Source organism: Carettochelys insculpta, chromosome 30 (genome assembly GCF_033958435.1).
Source record: "Carettochelys insculpta isolate YL-2023 chromosome 30, ASM3395843v1, whole genome shotgun sequence".
In the NCBI taxonomy this organism is placed as follows: domain Eukaryota; kingdom Metazoa; phylum Chordata; order Testudines; family Carettochelyidae; genus Carettochelys; species Carettochelys insculpta.
In genome coordinates, this window is record NC_134166.1 from 10,022,501 (window position 1) to 10,040,295 (window position 17,795).

Here is a 17,795-nt window from a genome sequence, read left to right on the forward strand (position 1 = left end):
CACACCCCCACCCCCACGCCAGCTCGCGCCTCTCTCGGACCTCAGCCCAAAACTGGAACTCTTGGAAGACTGAAAACAAACTGAGTTCCGCTTCCTTCCTCTTGGCCTCGCTCTGCAGCTGCCTCTGCACTTTGTGGTTCTGGCCGGATGCAGAAGTGGAAATTCTGCACTATCCTGGGCCTACAGGGTTTTTCAGTTCATCCCGTTCGTCCTGCTCCTACCCCTTCCCCCTCCCGCCTCCCAGGGCTCTCCTCCTGGCTTGGTTTTTTTCACATGTGGCTGGGGTCGCCCCTCGCCACTCTCCCCATAAGCCAACCCAGAGAGGTAGAACTGGGCCAGCCTTCCTCAGTGTAGCAGCTGTCATATTTGCCTAACGTGCACAAGGTCTCTGGTTCAGAACAGCACACAGCCATTAATGCTTCCAGACTCCCTTCTGAACTGCCCTTCACCAGGATCTCTGTGAGACAAGGTGCCTCCAGTGCTGTGCAGGGATGAGCTTGACACTGGGTAACACCTCCTGGCCCTGTACGAAGCCCAGGACCCCACAGGAATCCCTACAGCCTGGCAGGCTCCGGTCGGCTCTCTTCTGGCTGGTACTCTCCCCCCAGATGTCTTTCATCAGAGCGGTTCATCCACGTTCTCTCCTCACGCTGAGCCTGGGGTGATTTGCTCCCAGCCCAGGCCCCTGCGATCTTTTCTGCCCATCCTCTGACCTGCTCACAGCTCCTCCCCACTTTATATCAATGTGGCCCAGTCCTGAGCTTCTGCCCTCTTCCTCCAGGCCCTTAACAAAGGTACCAAATGAGTCAGCACCCAGCACTGTCCCGCCACCGCCACAGCCCACTGCTGTCAATGAGCCACCTTTTTTAACTCCTTTAGCCAGGCTAAGGTTCCCATATTCGACCTTTCAATAAAGACGACACCCCTGCAAGGGAGTGTATCTCAACCAGTATCTACCAACTCATGTTGCATTAATGGACTGTATATACACTCCCTTGCCGGGGTGTCCTCTTTCTTCTATGGCAACCCAGGGCCCTGTGACCGTGCCACCTCCCAGCCAGCTTAGCTGACCTCTGCAAGGAAGAGGTTAACACAGGGGTGGGCAAAGGGGTGGCTGGGCCGGGCCCCCTCGGGGGGTGTGTGAAATTTCCTAAGGGGGGTGCACAAGCAGCTACCGGGTCTCATCCATCTCATTAAAAATGTTGAACTATGTTACCGGTTTTATGTACCGATTCAGCAAGTTTTTACATCCCACAGACTTATTTTCTTCACCACGCCGAAAGGGCTTTGGCTTTTTTCATCTGAACATAACCGAAATTACCGTGAGGTTGGGTTACATTGGACAGGTTGGGGGAGGGCCTGCTACATGCAGGGAGGAAAAGGGGAGCCTGACGTAAAAAGTTTGCTCACCCCTGTGTTAACAGATGATGTGCTAACCACTGCATTGAAATCCGGCCTCTGCTGCATTCTCTAGATCAGGGGTCAGCCAACCCCGGCACAGGTGCCAAGAGCGGCACACGAGCCAATTTTCATCAGCACATGAGATGGGAACTCAACCCCGCAACCTCCTCCCCCAGGCAGCCGGGAGCTTACCCAAAGCCAGGCCGCCTGTGGGTTAACAAAAGACCAGCTAATGCTCCCAAACGCCACCTGAACGGTAAAGCTCTGCGTCTTCATTTATTAATAAAGCTGTTGTAAGTAGGACTCTTAGTGACTTGTAATCTGTCACCAGCTCTCAGACCGTCCATAGAGGGCAAATGGTCAAATTTCAGCACTTGACCTTGGCAAGACCCAGGACACTCACAAATGCATGCGAAGGCAACGTGCTTTGTCTGCCATGCGATGTTTGCTCTAAGCCCTGTTCCCAGAGGCCTTTCTATTCCCTCTGGTAAGTGGTACTCGAGGCACTCTGGGGTTTAGCCTTCCAGGTATAACAGGGTGACTACAGCTGTGTGAGCTCTGCACCAGCATTGCCTGGCCATGGCCTGGTCTGGCTCAAACAGCCAGCAGCCTCTTCTCAGCTACAGCGTCTCTGGCTTCCCTGAGCAGGCTGGGGCTCCCAAGCCTCAGGATGTTTGTAATCACTAAAATCTTGGATTCGTCTCTGGAGGAATGGGACTCCCAGACCTCAGGCAGGATTTCTCAGGAAATTTCCCATGCTCCTACGCAGAGGGAACTCCCTGAGCACGACCTGCCTAGGGCCACAATGGGGCGGCTGGCTCAAAACCCTGGTTCTGAGCGAAGGGAATGGAATGTTTGCAACCCACTTCCAGCCCAAGCCCGAGGAATGTCCAGGCTTGGAGTGGAGGTACCGGGCACTGAGAGTCCCATTTCCCAGCCCACAGGGATGGCAACAAGTGTTTGGAAAATGCTTGAGGGCTTTACTTGAGGGCCTATGTCACCCAGCTCGGGTCAGAGGAGAGGCAGATCCTGCCTCGTCCACGCGCCCAGCCAGCACAGAACACACGGCCCCTCCAGCTTCACTCTGGTTGGTTTTCACCACATTGAGTACCGGGGAAAGGTGCCAACCATTTGCATCCTGCGGTGGGGAGCGGCATGAGGCCACCGAGGATACTTTGGTCCAGAAGTCAAGTGGAGCAAGATATGGAAAACCAGGAATGGTCACCACTGGCCAAGGTGCAAATGATGGGAACTGGCGAACCCTCATCGGGACTAGGACAGAGCCGGGGCCCTCCCGGAGACACACCATGACACAGCTCTAGTATTTCAGGCACAGCCCTTAGAGGGCGTTGCAAAGGTGGGTCAGTCAAACTGCAAAGAGCAGGGACAAGGGTCTGGGTCTTTGCTCCCCACCGTGCACCCGGCTGCCCTGCCCTGTGGTGTCAGGCTCCAACTTCAGCACAGAACGGACTCGCCCTCAGTGTCGCATCCCTAATGACCTAGACCTATGAGGAGGGGCTCAGGGATTTGGGCTTGTTCAGTTTACAGAAGAGAAGACTGAGGGGCGATTTGATAGCAGCCTTCAACTCCCTGAAAGGAGGCTCGAAAGAGGATGGAGAGAGACTGGTCTCAGTGGTGTCAAATGGCAGAACAAGGAGCAATGGTCTGAAGTTGGAGAGGGAGAGGTGTAGATTAGATATTAGGAAAAACTACTTCCCCAGGAGGGAGGTGAAGCACTGGAATTCGTTGTCTAGAGAGGTGGTGGATTCTCCATCCCTCGAGATTTTTAAGTCCTGGCTTGACAAGGTGCTGGCTGGGATGACTTAGTGGGGGTTGATCCTGCTTGAACAGGGGGATGGACTAGATGACCCCCTGAGGTCCCCTCCAGCCCCGTGATTCTGTGATCCCAAATAACATGTCCCTCCCCCGCAGCTAAGTCCCTGGCCCCGGTCTGTCCATGAGAGCTGCACTGTGGAACCTGACCAAAGGAGTCGGTCCAAGCTGGACTCAGCTGGCCTGAGAGTCAATGAGACACAGACAAAGGCAAACGACGCAAGGGCTGAGTTGAGCTGTGCGTCTGCGGGACCCACGAGGCCCTGGTGCAAACTCCCTGGCAAGGGAGTAACCGGCAGAACTGGACGTACCTCGTAGACTGCGGTGGGGTCAGCCTTGGGTTTTCTTCGAACCTGGAGCTGGAAAGGGAAGTGAAAAGCAGGAATTAAAGAGCAGCCCCTGAAACCTCTGGGGGAGCAGATTCGCAGCTGAAGGGGCGGGGAACAGTTCACATCCAGCCCCGCACCATGCAGAGCAGGCCACGGGATGCACTAAATGGTACTAGCTAAGCCTGGACCCCGGGCGGTGGTACTGGCCTGGTTAGCTGAGCACCTCCCCAGACTGGCAGTGTTCTCCACCACGCAGAGCTGGGAGGCAGATTGGGGCCACCCCCCACGGTGTACAGCTGGGGCGAGGAGACACAGAGGCTCCAGGACTGGCCCCAGGACACACTGGGCTGCGCCGCACTACAGCAGGAAGCAGGCAGCCCAGCTCAGGACACCTGCCAGGTCCTACCTTCCCCCCAGCTGGTGCACTCGAAGTCAAAGGGCAGCCCCAGCTGCTCAGGTCAGCCACCCACGTACGGATCCAGTGGGCCTGGGTGGGTTTGTCGTCAGGCAGCCACAGGCTCCCCCAGCTGCACGGCCATTTCTGTAAGTGAGTCCATCGACCCGAGCTCCCACCCAGCCTAGACATGCTGAGGGCAGAGCCTTGCAACTGACTCCTGGTTCCCCACGTCCTAGGGCCTGAAGAATTGGGCCAACCTTGCTTCTGGAGCAGGGCAAGGGGGAGGAGATGCTCCCCTTTGTCTGCTGGGTACCGCTGCTGCAACATCTTACATGCCATTCACCCTCCAGGTCCCCCGCTCTCATTTCCACTCTGCCTCCAGCCATGGGTCCCTCTCATTTTTAACATCCATGGAAGAATAAATTTTGTTCTGCACACCAAGGCATGTTCAGATGGGCACCACATACTGCTGGTGGGGGTGGGAGGCTCTGCTAATCAGCTGGGTGGCACCTGCCCAGGCGCTCAGCTTAAAGGGATCGCTGTGGCTGCCCCCACCCCCTGTGCCATCAGCTAATGGGAGAGAGGCCTCACTGTGCCAGCTGAGAGCTCCCCACCACTGGGGTAATCCTGGCAGAGGGGCCACGGGCCAGCACGTTGCAAGGGGAAGCAGAACAATGCTGCAAACTGGCTGTTCTCCTCTCTTCTGCCCATGATTTCATTCTTTTCCAAAACGTGAATTTGCTGCTCGTGCAATCAAGAGCCCAGCGGTGCCGGCTGGGGCGGGACCGGCTGGGCAGCTCCCCCAGGCTCTGGCCGTCTGGCTCTGCAGCTCTCCCTGCAGCACTGCTATGCTAATGCTCCACTGCAGAGGTGGGACCTCCCAACCCCACAGCTATTTCTGGAGCCCCCCAGCAGCTGCCCTGCCCGCCATGCCGCCAGGGGCCCCTAGCGACGGGGGGGAGAGCGGCCCCAGAGCCTCACCTTCAGGCGGCAGTAGAGCACGGTCAGGACGATGCCGTAGATGAAGAGGATGGCATCCAGCACGTAGCACAGCTCGGGTTCAGCCAGAGCCGCTGTGGGGAGGAGAGGTGTCATTAGCTTCTCTGCCAAGGGGCGAGGGGATGCAGCTTCCTGCTGCTGCACTGGGGGGCTTGCCCCATCGTCCCGCCCAGCCCAGCAGGAAGGGGCTTTCCAGGGCGTAGGACGAGTCACAGCAATCCCGAGCAGGTGCCCGACTCCTATACAAGCAGCTGGCTCCCCTGCCTGCCAGCCTGGCCACTGGTGCCCATCCCTCCTTAGCCCAGCCCAGTCTGGAAGGCCTCAAGCAATGAGGCTTCCACCAGTGCCCTGGAGAGGCTGATACACCCATGTCAAGGGGCATGTTAGATCTCCCCTTTAATCATCTCTTTTCCCAACTCAGAAGTCACAGTCTTTCTCTCTCCTCGTATGGAATGTAGACTTCAGAAAGGATGTGGATGTGCTGGAGCAGGTTCAGCGGAGGGCAACAAAAATGATTAAGGGGCTGGAGCACAAGACCTATGAGGACAGGCTGAGGGATTTGGGCTTGTTTAGTTTGCAGAGAAGACTGAGAGTTGATTTAATAGCAGCCTTCAACTTCCTGAAGGGGAGCTCTAAAGAGGAGGGTGAGAAACTGTTCTCAGTGGTGACAGACGGTAGAACAAGGACCAACGGTCTGACATTACAGAGGGAGAGGAGTAGGCTGGATGTTAGGAAAAACTGCTTCACTAGGAGGGTGGTGAAGCACTGGAATGTGGTACCTAGAGAGGTGGTGGAATCTCCATCCCTGGAGGTTAAGTCCTGGCTTGACAAAACCCTGGCTGGGATGAGTTAGCTAGGGTGGATTCTGCTTTGCACAGAGGGCTGGACTCAATGACCTCCTGAGATCCCTTCCAGCCCTAGGATTCTGTGTTCCCTGCCCTGCTCAGTCAGCCTTCAGAACTTCTCTCCTCCTCAAACATCTGCAGAGAAGCCTTGGCCCCACCCTCACAGCCCAGCTAGACTTCCCTGAGCAAAGCTAAACTCTGTCAGCTCCTTCTGGTTCCCTCCAGCCCTGAATGACTCTCACTTCCCTCTGCCTTCCCTCCAGTTTGGCTGCAGCTTCCCAGCACTAAGGAGCCACACCACATCCATGTGAGATCACACAGGAATGGAAGAGAGACAGATAAGCTGACTGACTGACAGATAGAGCGTGGGTACGGATAGAGAGAGAGATTGTATGGGGATGGATGGATGCGTTAACAGGAGCATCGCGAGCAGGACATGAGGTCACTCGTCTGTGCTACTCTGCCCTGATTAGGCCTCAACTGGAATGTTGTGTCCAGTTCTGGGCCCCACATTTCAAGAAAGATTTGGAGAAGGGCCAGAGAAAAGCAACATGAATGGTCAAAGGTCTCGAGAACATGAGCCACGAGGGAAGGCTGAAAGAACTGGGCTTGTTTAGCTGAGAAAAGAGAAGACTTGGAGGGGACATGATCACGGTTTTCTAGTACTTAAAAGAGGGTTACAAGGAGGAGGGAGGGAAAATTGTTCTCCTGGGCCTCTGAGGACAGGACGAGGAGCAATGGGCTTAACTGCAGCCAGGGAGGTTTAGGTTGGACATTAGGAAAACCTTCCTGGCTGTCAGGGTGGTTAAACACTGGAATAAATTGCCCAGGGAGGTTGTGGAATCTCCATCACTGGTGATATTTAACAGCTGGTTAGACAGACACCTGTCAGGGATGGTCCAGAGACTCTAGATGGTGCTTGGTCCTGCTGTGAGGCAGGGGACTGGACTCGACCTCTTGAGGTCACCAGTAGACACACAAGCTGTGGGTGCTCTGCTAATCAGCTGCGTAGTATCTGAGTCGCTCCTGGATGGCCGCCCACATGTGCAGCTCCCGGGGAACACTCCTCAGGGCCCAGTAGCTCAGGCTAGCAGCAAAAATTCAGCCCCTGGAGCTCATTGGTTCTACACCTGAGCTGCTGTTGTGAACCAGGTTAGCGAAGGAGAGTTAAGAGCACGCCCCTTGGGCACCGGAGGAGCCCACAGTCACTGCGGGGGCTGAGAGAGGAGTGGGCGGGAGCCTGGAGCTCACCTGGGTGCCTGGCTCCAAAGCTGTGCTGGCATCTCATAAACAGGTGCAGGTAACTGACAGTGTGAGCCACAGTTACCTGCCCCTGACAGTGAAACACCAGCACTCGGTCCCAGCAAGACATCAGCTGAAGTTGTGTGTGGGTAGTTGTGTGGCAGCAAGAAAGTGTGTGTGTGTGTGTGTGCGTGCATGACAGGGGAGGGGATGGCATTAGTGTATCGGATGCAGCACAGTCAAGTGGTCAGAGGGTGACTGGTCAGGAAATCTGAATCACCCACCTCTGTCAGTTGCTCTGAGCGCTGAGCGCTGAATGCACTTTCTGTCCTTTGCATCAGCCTTGCAAAAACACCAACTAATCCCACCCCCCCAACCCCTGCTCCTTTTAGGCGAGTCAGAGTTATCTGCTTGTCCTGAGGCTCAGAAGGGGAAGTGATGCCCCATGGCCATTGCCCCACCGGCTGAAAGCAGAAGAGCACCCGGGTGTACTGGCTCCCAGGCACGGGTGTAGCCCACTGAGGGGCCCAGGAGCAGCTGGCTGCTGTTTTTGCACAATGGGGTGGGTGGGCAGGGACTCCGGGCACAGCGCTGCTCACGCAGAGTGCCCTGGTGAAACCAGCCTGAGGTTCCTACAGAAAAGCACTCAGGGAAGAGGGGAGGTCAGAGCTAACTGGGGTGTAGTCAGGGCAGGACTCCCTCACAGGGCTGTAAGATGAGTGTAACCACCCACAGACCGACCGGGACCTCAGCGCAGGCGCCTCTCCCATTTGAGCTGAAAGCCTGATGGCTCCCAGTTAAGGCTGCAGAAGAGACACAGTCTCTCTCGCGCTCTCTCTTTCTGTGCCACCCCCATGGGACAATGAACCCCTCCTAGATGTGTGGGTTACATATGCACTGGGGCAGCCACCCAGGAGAGAGCCAGGTGCTGCCAGCTGATTAGGATACACACCCAGCAGCATTTGTGTCTATGGGTGGTGCACATCTGCACATGAATGGGTGCATGCAATAAAATTTATTCCTCATCAGTGGAAAAAAAGTAGAGGGAGCGCTGCTCCCTAGCCTCCATCCCTGTGAGCTGGGGACTCCAGGAGCACCTCTTAGCTGAGCACAACCCCCCTGCATTCCCCCCCACCCCCCAGCAGCAGTGAAGGGGGCCACGCCATACCACTGCTCAGGTCCCTGCTCTGGCTGCCACACGGATGACAGGTTCATTGCCTGTCTTGGAAGCCCTAATGGGGCTGCAGCCCAATCACTCTGGGCCTGTCTATTCCCCAGCCCTCTCGTCCTTCCAGTTGGGGCCTTCCAGCTCAGGGAGCCGGGTCCCAGCTCTGGGGAGGGGTGCTATGGCGGAAGACCCCCTGGCTACAGCACTCAAGCAGAGCTGGACTCTCCCTCCTCCCCTCAGGGCACAGCAGCACCCGGGGATTCAGCATGAGATCCCTGGTGCAAACACAGGGACCCAGCCCTGGCCCTGTGAAACCAGGTGCCTGCTGCCCCACGACTCAGCTGGGACCCGGGTCTCCTGAGAGGCACCACTCCTGGGATGAGCAGCCCCTCCCCTCCCCCAGGCCCCTGGTTCCCCACTGGTCCGCCCAGAAACAGCCTCTCAGCTCAAGCCAGAAATGGAACCTGTGTCTGTGGTCAACTTGTGTCTCGAGCGCTTTCCCCCAAGGTCGTGAAGCCACAAGCAGCAGCACGGCTTGGGTGATGTCTGTGCGATCCTGTCCAGGGTACTGACAACAACGGGCCTCACTGACAGCGTCTATAAATACTCCAACCCTCTGCCTCTTCCCAGGGCAGGCCACGCAGTGCCCCAGCTGGGGTGAGCACCCTGGGGCCGGACCAGCTCTGCAGTGGCTTCCCCCTGCACTGGCGTGGCAGCAGCTCCCAGTTCCTCTGTTTCTTCCCCACAGCAAGTGCAGAACCCTAGAGATCAGTGGGAACCGGGGCCCCAGCCCTGTGGTGGAGGCAGCTAGTGGGGGTGGTTAACTAGCTCCTGCACCAGCATCTGCTCAGGAAGCAGCTCTTTAAGCCCTACAGGGCTTCCTTTCGCGCGTCTCTAGCGGGGTGCAAGCATGGTTCAGTCGATCTGTCCAGCCAGCCAGTTATCCCCTCCCTGCTCCCAGCTAATCCATTCCCACCAGCCCTTCCCTCTGGCTCAGCGCACATGCCTGCATCTGAGCTAATGCCTTCTCTCATAGGGCTCGTCCTGCTGCCCCTCTCCCTGGTATCGGGGCACTACGCAAGCCCCAGCGTTAGTTCGGCCTCCCACCACCTGCGCCCCGCCCCCCCACTCAGGTTTGGCTCAGCCGCCACGAGGTCAGCGCACCACGAAGGCTACATCCACACTAGGCAAAGTAAGTTGACCACAGATATGCAACTTGAGCTATGGCAATTGCGTACCTGAAATTGACGTATCTGGGCTCGGCTAACTTGGCTGTCCATGCTGGGGAAGGTCGACGGGAGAGTTTCTCTCGAGGAGTACAGGGGTTGACTGTGACCCCGAGAGGTCGATGTCATGCCTCCATGCTAGACGCGTGAAATCGAACCCCGGAAGATCGACCCTGAGCAGCAGTCGTGTAGTCCGGCATAGCGTCAACAAAGCCTCAGACAGTTTGGGCTTTTCCAGTGGTTGGGGGTCCTGAACTCCCACCAAGAGCCCATTTTAATCCAGGCCTGTCCTTGCTCACTACAGCTCCACACCCTACCCACATCCAGACGGGCGTCTCTGCTTGTCCCACTGGGATGGCACTCACGCCCACCAGCCCAGGTTGTCCCATGACAAACTGGCAGCCGGCACACTTGTTGTCAATGTACCAGCTGGCAGGGGCTGTCCCCTGCCCCCCTCTGGCTCGTGGCCTCCACGTACCATAACCTTCACTGGGATGAGGCTGTGGATTAGAACTCCAGTTGCTCCTTGTCACTGTCTGCGTTCATCCTGTTTACAAAGCTATGAACAATTGCGTGGGAAGTACGCCTTGCGCGGTGCCCTTAAAACTCATAATTTGCTGGTCATTATTGTCCTGGTAAAATACATTTGCAATGTTGTATGCAAAGTTGTAGAATTCTACTGGCTGATGTTGCATGTTGAGGCATATTCCAAACCCGGGGAAGCAACCCAGATCCTTTCCTGAGACTTTGTCTATTCTAGCACTTTCATCAGAAGAATCTGAAGAAGTGGGTCTTTCCCACAAAACTCATTTCCCTAATAAATAACATTGTTAGTCTTTAAGGTGCTACGGGACTGCTTGCTTTGCTTTGCAAATATGCAGACTAACGCAGCTATCCCTCTAAAATGTTTATCGGTTGGTATGAAAAAAAATACAACTGGTAGGATTATCATATTTGAACTTTCAAAAAAGAGGACACCGCTGAGAGGGAGGTACCTGTATCACAATCTACCAACTCACATGGTGTTAATGTGTTGTAATATATCTAGTACATTAATACAAAGTGAGTTGGTAGATAGTGATACAGACAAATTTCCTCACAGGGGTGTCCTTTTTTTGTGAAGGTTCAAATATGGTAACCTGTAGAACGGCTACCCCAGAGACCTTGCAGTGGCATAGCCATAGGCATTTGTCAACAAGATCAGCTGGATCAGGACCTGGGTAAGCAGCTGTTCTTTGGTAGGAGGAAGACATGTGAGTGCGAAGTTTACATCTTGGCAATCAAACAGCTGAAGGGTCCAGTATAGATAGACTAACTGCCGCCTCCACCCAGCGAAAGACAATTCTCAAAGAGGAGGAAGGGAGATAAACATGAGGAACAACCGCGTCAAACGGTCTCTCCCCTGATCTCTACTCACAGCATCAGGGGAGAGAAGAGGTATGAAAGACGGAAAAAGCACCACTGAACGGAGGGAGTGGGCCCTGCAGGGGAGGAACCCGGCTGGGAGCCTGCAGTGAAGGAAAGCTTTCTTGGAATTCCCACCACTGGTTAAGTTGGGTATTAGTTACCAATTTTACCTCTTACGTCTTTGTAACCAATTCTGAGTCAGAACCCAGGCTTCGGCTGTGTGCTCCAACTCCCGGGTACACGGTTTTGGGCTGGGGCCTGGATCTGGTCATGGGACTTCAGGCTCTCGGGCTCCTGTGCCACCCCGGCCATGCAACAGCAGGTGCCAGCCTTGGGCTCCCCTTCCCATCTCCCTGCAGGACCCAGTGCTGCCCCTATATCCTCACTTCTCCCCACTGCCCCTGTCCCCCACTGCCACCCCAACCCCTGTCCATTTCCTCTTCACCTCTGGCTCCTGCTGCCTCCCTGTCGAGCTCCCCACTCAGAACTTGATCTGTCCCCAGGCTCCTTGGGGCTGGGTAAATCTGCTGGGAAAAGTGACATTTGCACATTTATTAAAGTCACTTTCCCCAGCAGAGCACTCACTCTCTGGGAGACAGTAAAACATGGCTGTAGCACACAAGTATCACGTTTCCCAGCAGCAGACTTACAAACCAGCCAGTTGGGGGTGGGCAGGAGGAGGGGGGTGAGGAAAGCAACCACAGAAACAGCAACATAAAGGGTAAGAATGTGCAAAGCAACTTATCTGTGCTTCCGTTCTAGTTAGGTCTAGTCAAGAATAGACAACTGCGTGTGATTGTCATCATGGAGTCTGCAAATCCGACGTACGTCAACTCCCACGATTTGGGCATGGACATGCACCCACTTCTTTGTTTTCCCTAAAGTTAATTCAGCATTTAGGGAAAAGCATCAGCCACCGCCAGCAAGTCACCACTGGTGGAGAGGTCAAGTTTAAGAAAGCTGGTGAGGACCGGAGAGAAACGCTTGCTGATGGGAGAACCACCGGCTCTAACCCCAGATAAGCAGGGAACACCTTTGAGTTCTGAGATGGCTAATCGCTAGCCAGCTGCATTGCTGTTCGGGAAAACAGAGCCGCTCATTTAGGCATAATGCATTGGGATCGGCTTCGCAGTGTGTAAACGCTGCATGGGCTCTTTGTGCAGGTTGAGCTTCTCCAGCCCGGCATGATTTTGGTTAGCCGGATGGCTGCTTATCACGGGCCTGGCCATGTTTCTCATGGTCCCACTAAGTTTGTTTGCAGCCACTAGTCCTGGTGCTCAGTGTTCTGTGCTGTTGTTTAACTGTAATTTACCCTAGATGTCCTCTAAGAGGCCACTGAGCAGTGGGAGTGTTGGCAAAGCGCTACACAATATGATCTCCTGTGGGCTGGCAAATTCAGGGTGCTGGACTAGAGAGAGTCAACCCCTGTTAATGGTTTTCTGGGGCATGGAAGCCCCCCGTGAGCTTGGTGCCCAAGGGCCCAATCCAGCTTGTGTGTTTGTGAGGGTGCATGTAGGGGTGTGTGTGTGCACGTGCACACACACACACACACACACCCAGGGCATGCCCCCCCAGCTGTATATGTACATGGCTTTAGCACACAGGCATCACCTGCATGTATGTGTACACACACACACACACACACGAGTGTATACAGGAATGGGTGGTGTTTGCCTGCAGGTACTTGGGTGCATGCATACAGGTATTTTGGGTGAGCACAGCTGGGGGAACACGCACTGGTGCATGCATGAACACAGGCATGTGTGTTTACCTGTGCACAAAGAGTGTGCTCCCTTGGATAGGAAATCACAACTGCACAACCCCATGCTGCTCACACAGTGACTGCCCAGTGTGCCCAGGGCTACTTTTAACGCACCAACCCAGCCGTAGGCACGCCTGCCTTGGCTCTCAGGCCTCTGACACACGTGAGCTCACTCCAGCTCACACGCTCTGGCACGGGAGTCCTGGGCAGGTCAGGTTTGTCACTAACATGCTACAGAACCCATGAAACACAGGAGCTCAGCAGGCGCTTGTGTCTGGCCCAGGAAGTCGGCCTGAGCACCGAGAATACCTGCAGGGCAGGGGCTTGGCAAACATCACATATGGGGAAAGCTGAGAGGATCGGCTGCAGCATGCTGCCCATCAAGTGGGGCAGAGCCAGGCTGCAGCCCCGTCCCCCCATCCCACGCACCGAGGGCCCGCCTAGCACGCCTCACTTCCAAAGCAGCAAGCAATGGGGGTGCAGCCTAGCGGTTGGAACATGGGAGCCGCCGTCGGGGAACCTAGATTCTATTCCTGGCTCTGACTTGCTGTGGGGTCGCTCGCAGTCCTCTGTAACCCCTGCCAGGCGGCCCAGCAGGGGCTGGAGGAGGCACTCCAGCTGGAGAGCTGGCAGTGTAAGCAGGGTACCTGGTGCACACATAAGGGCAGGACCCTGGCAAGGAGAGGGCACCTTGCACCTGGAAGGGCTTTGGCAGAGGTCGCAGAGGAATGCGTCGGCCCAGCCCTGCTCAGGGCCATCCCTGGGGTGCCAGGTGCCCCTCGCAGCAGGGCTGTGACAGCTCTCCTCAGAGCAGTAAGAACCAACCCGCCAGCAAACGTGTTTCCTGGCCCCTGCTGGCTGCCTCAGCCACCGCCCTCTTGCAGCTGGGCTCCCTGGCACCCGCAGGGCCTTGACTGGCAGAGAGGGAGGAGATGGGAGACAGGGGCCAAGATAGGAGCCGAGGCATCCGGGCTGTGTAGGCCGCAAATGACTCACTAGCACCCTGCACCTTTAGGCCCTTTCTCCCCCACACTGCAGGGAGGGCAGGGCTGAGACCCATCTGGGGCAGACGCTATCGAGCCTTGTCCTCAGCCCCTGGCTGTTGGCTGGGAATCAGAGCCAACGGGCATGGCAGGGGAAGAGCTTGCATATGAGGGCAGTGCCAGGACTCCCACCTCCACGCAGCCCGGGGTCCCCTCTTAGCCCAGGGCCCTGGGCTGCAGCCCCTCAAGCCTCTCTTTAATGCAGCTCTGGCCCCAGGCCCCAGCTGGCAGAGCCCTCAGCACTGCTGCAACCAGCTTCCCCAGACTCCAAAAAAGAGCAGAGCCTACAAGTCCCTCTCCTCAGCCTGAGGCCAGGGGCTCTGTCTGTCCCTCTGTCTGCCTGAGCACCTCCTGCTCAACATGCCAAGGAAGGAGGAACCATCCCCCTTTTACTGAGGGGAAACTGAGGCCCACAGTGACCAAGCATTGCAGGGAGGCTGCGTCCAAGCTTAGAATTAAACCAAGTTCTCCTGAGTTTTAATTCACCCTTTCTCCAGGAGCCCGTGGGTGTCGGCTCCTGCCGAGGTCCCTCACGGAGCACCCAGCCTTTCTCGGATGGTGAATGCAGACCCAGCCCCAGGGCTGCAGCCGCCCTCACACCAGCGCCTCTCGGCTCCAACTCGTCCTGCCCCCGTTTGTTCAGCGCAGCATCCCATGAGCTCTTTTGGCCAGGGAGAGCTCATGTTCAGCTGAGCATCCACCACAACACCCACCCCTTGCACGGAGTCCCTGCTCCCCAGGGCAGAGTCCGCCACTCTGGAAGTTCGGCTGCGTCCTTTGCTCCTGGCTGTCCGCAGTTACACTGAACCCTATTCATATGCACCTCGTTGGCCTGGGCCCAATGTACCGAGCAATGCAGACCACACTGTCAGGCCCCTGTCCTCTGCCTGCACCCCCTCCTGTTTTTGTGTCAGTTGCAAACTTCATCTGGGATGGCTTTAGGTTTTACTTCCAGACCATCGATACAACTGATAAATAAAGTAGGACCAAGAGCTGCTCCCTGCAGGACCCCCCTAGAGACACTGGCACGCGATGACAATGCCCTGCTTACGAGAATTGCAGACAGCTGTTCTTTTGAGCAAGCTGGCAAACAGCCTCAGGGCCAGTACCTCCCAGAAGAGCGTGTCTGGCCGTTCTCCACCCCGCTGGCAATCTCAAACACAGCCACTCCTGTGCCAACCTCTACTTCCCATGAAGCCGTGCTCCCAACCTGCCTCTGGAATCCCACCCGAGTCCCTTCAGCTCCAGCGTCAGGCTAACTGGGGCATATGAGGATCTGGTACAAGCCCTTCCAGCCACAAAACCCAGTGACAAGATATATGCACTCAAGGCTAGGGGCTCTGCCGGGCCCCTGGCCAGGCTGGACCCCCCGTTATTCCTCTAGCAGCAACACCATGGAGGACTGTCAGCTCCCCGCCCTCTCCAATCAGCCCTGGGAAGCACAGACCCACCCTCTCCCCCACTCCCCAGCCAGCCCTTCCCCACATCTCTGGGGGAGAGGGGGGGAAGTGAGTGGTTCAGCCAATCAGCCAGCAGCAAAGGGGTGTTCTGGGCTCTGGGGTGATGCCTTTGGCTGGCACCCCAGGAACGCTTCCATACAGAGGGAGGGCGGGAGCTCGGGGGGGGGGGGGGGGGGGGCGCAGATCTGCAGTTTCTAACCTCTGAGATCCCAAAGCACTTCCCAGATGGGGACCTGCAGCCCTTTGGGCATGGGGCAGCCTGGTCCCAAGGAGCTGTAGGGAAGAGGGAAAAACGTGGGACAGGACATCCATGCAAACCCCAACTCTTCTGACAGTGCGCCGGGTCTGCAGGATGCAGGCTGAAGGACAGGGTAGGGACAGAGTGCCTGTCCTCAGCGGAAATGTGAGGGAACAAGGAGGCTTTTCCAATGAAGGGGGTCTAGGACACACGTGCAGGGCCGAGGGGCGGTGTGGGGCATAGGGGACTTAAGGGCAGCAGTGTGGAGCTGGGGAAGGACGACACAGAACCAGGAAGTGGGTCCCTCGACTGAGAACTGAAGACACAGGCTCAGGCATGGCCGTGTCCAAGCGACCGGACCCCCGGGAGGCCACGCATGGGAGCAGCCAGCCTGTGGCATCATGAGCAGGGCTTCAGGTGGGGATCCCAGCACCTGTAGAGGCAGGCGGCATGCACAGGGTGCCCCAGGGAACTGGCCCCGCAGCGATGCCCACTCATCCCAGCTGGACAGCTCTGCAGAGCAACCTGGCATGGCTGCAGCTGCTGGCAGGGTCCGTGTCTGTGCGGGGCCGGGCAGAGCAGCACCTGGACTTTGTCCCACTCTGGGGGCACCGCTGCGGGTGGAGCACTCCAAGTGTGGTGCCAGGGGATGCTGGGCAGGGATCTGGGACACGGGGTCACTCGTTTGGGGGGCCGTGGGGAGCTCAGAGGTCTTCCACCAGCAGCACAGGGGCTCCTGCCTGGCAGTGGGAGACAGGGCAGAGCAAAGCAAGAGGCTGCCCCCAGGCCTGGCCCCAGTTAAAGCTTCCAGCCAAAGCACATGGCTGCTACCAGCCTGAGGGCACCAGAAGAGCCAGCGTGGTGCCAGCCGCTTCGCCCCAGGGCCGCCCTGCAGTGCCCCGTGCCCCAGAGACACCAGCCCTGCCGCCGAACCTGCACTCTGTCCCCTTCCCAGGCCTCTAGCGGCCTCCCAGGGCCTTAGGCACCAATTCCTTCCCATCTGCGGACCGAGCCCGTGTTCGAGGCACCCGGCCTAGCTCCGGGCCCTCCAGAGACAGGAGACAGCAGCCCCCATCCCGCAGAAGAGCCCCGCCCCCGCCCCCAGCCCACACCCCTGGGACACGGCGGCTTGCAGGGACCGTTCAGAACCAGTCCTTGAACAGCCGCCCAGGCACAGGACCCAGCAAGGCCCAGCCCCAGGCTCAGACCTGCTCCCAGCCAGCCGCCACCTCTCAGGCTTTCGAAAGCCTCGGGGCCCCGGCCCCAGCTGCTGGCTGCCCTGGCCAGGTCCCTCCCCAAGGCCACAGCACGAGGGCTCCCATGGCTCCCCTCACCTCTGGGACCTGCCCCATGAGACGGGCCAGAGCCCTGAGGCCACCGCACCGCCCCCACCCCTACCTGCGCCTTCAGCTCGGAGGAGCAGCAGCAGGGCAGGCACAAGCCACATCTTCATCCTGGCCGGCGGCTGCGAGCCCAGGAGCTGTCACGCGAGTCGACGGCTCCCTGCCTGGGGCTGCTCGGCGGAGACGCACTGTCCGGTGTGAGCCGGGCTGGGCTGGCCCAGGCACTTGACTCAGCAGACACCCCACAACCACAGAGCAACGCCTTCCTGTGCTCACCACTCGCTCCCTCACTCTTCACGCGGCCAGCGCCTGGGCAGTTCCCTTTTCTCCTGCCGCTGGTTGCGTTAGGGAACTAGCTGGCGGTTCCCAGGGGCCAGGCCCTTTCCCGGAAGGGGCAGGGGCAGCCCATTACCAAATGCTCAAGCACCAGCAGCGCCCTGTAACCCAGGGCTGTGCGATGCCCCCAGCCCAGCCCGGGCAGGGGCCCTTGGGAGCTGGCTGGTGCTTTAGCAGACTAGTGAATGGAGTATCCACCCCGGCTTGGCTCTCACCCAGCGCCCCATGCAGCCCCCCCTGCGAGCACCACGCTCTGCCCAGGTCTGCAGCTCTGACTGGCTGCTCGGATTCACGCCAGGTGCCCGGCGAGATGGTGCCCAGGGCCGCTCTTGGTCTGGCCCAGGGAGGGCCCTTCGCACCTCATGCCTTGGAGCTGACCTGGATGGAGTCTGGCACCTTGCTGAGGGTGCAGCCCTTCCCACAGAGCCAGGCCCAGCCCCACCTCAAGTCAAGTCTTCCTAACCTAGCAACCTGCTCCTGCTCCAGAGCCCTGTGCTGGGGCCAGATCTGTGCTACAGCACCACGCAGGGACCAGAACCACCTCCCTCCCTTCACTACAGCTGCCTCAGGGCCCTTTAGAAGCCCCCCAGCTGCCCTGTACCCTCTTCTCTGCAGCCACCACCCCGCTCGCTGCGGCTGGGCAGGGCTGCTCTGGAGCCGACCCAGGGGCCTTCCAGCCCAGCTGACCTCTACTTAGCTCTGTTGGGTTTTGACTCCGCACCGCCCCTCCCCATGGGCATTCAAGGCATTCCTGAGGCCAAATGCC

At 57.7% G+C, this 17,795-nt stretch overlaps 1 protein-coding gene across 2 annotated transcripts in view; it reads right to left on the reverse strand.

The window, feature by feature from the left end:
• FCER1G (Fc epsilon receptor Ig) overlaps positions 1 to 17,507 on the reverse strand; it is a 22,232-nt gene extending 4,725 nt beyond the window's left edge. For both annotated transcript variants that reach the window (XM_074981140.1, XM_074981139.1), the window contains exons 1-3: positions 16,749 to 17,507; positions 4,942 to 5,033; positions 3,546 to 3,593 (exon numbers count right to left, since the gene is read on the reverse strand). In XM_074981140.1, coding sequence (XP_074837241.1) covers positions 3,546 to 3,593; positions 4,942 to 5,033; positions 16,749 to 16,803 — 195 coding nt within the window. In that variant the 5' untranslated portion in view covers positions 16,804 to 17,507. The remainder of the gene's footprint in view (positions 1 to 3,545; positions 3,594 to 4,941; positions 5,034 to 16,748) is intronic.
• Positions 17,508 to 17,795: the final 288 nt, after the last annotated feature.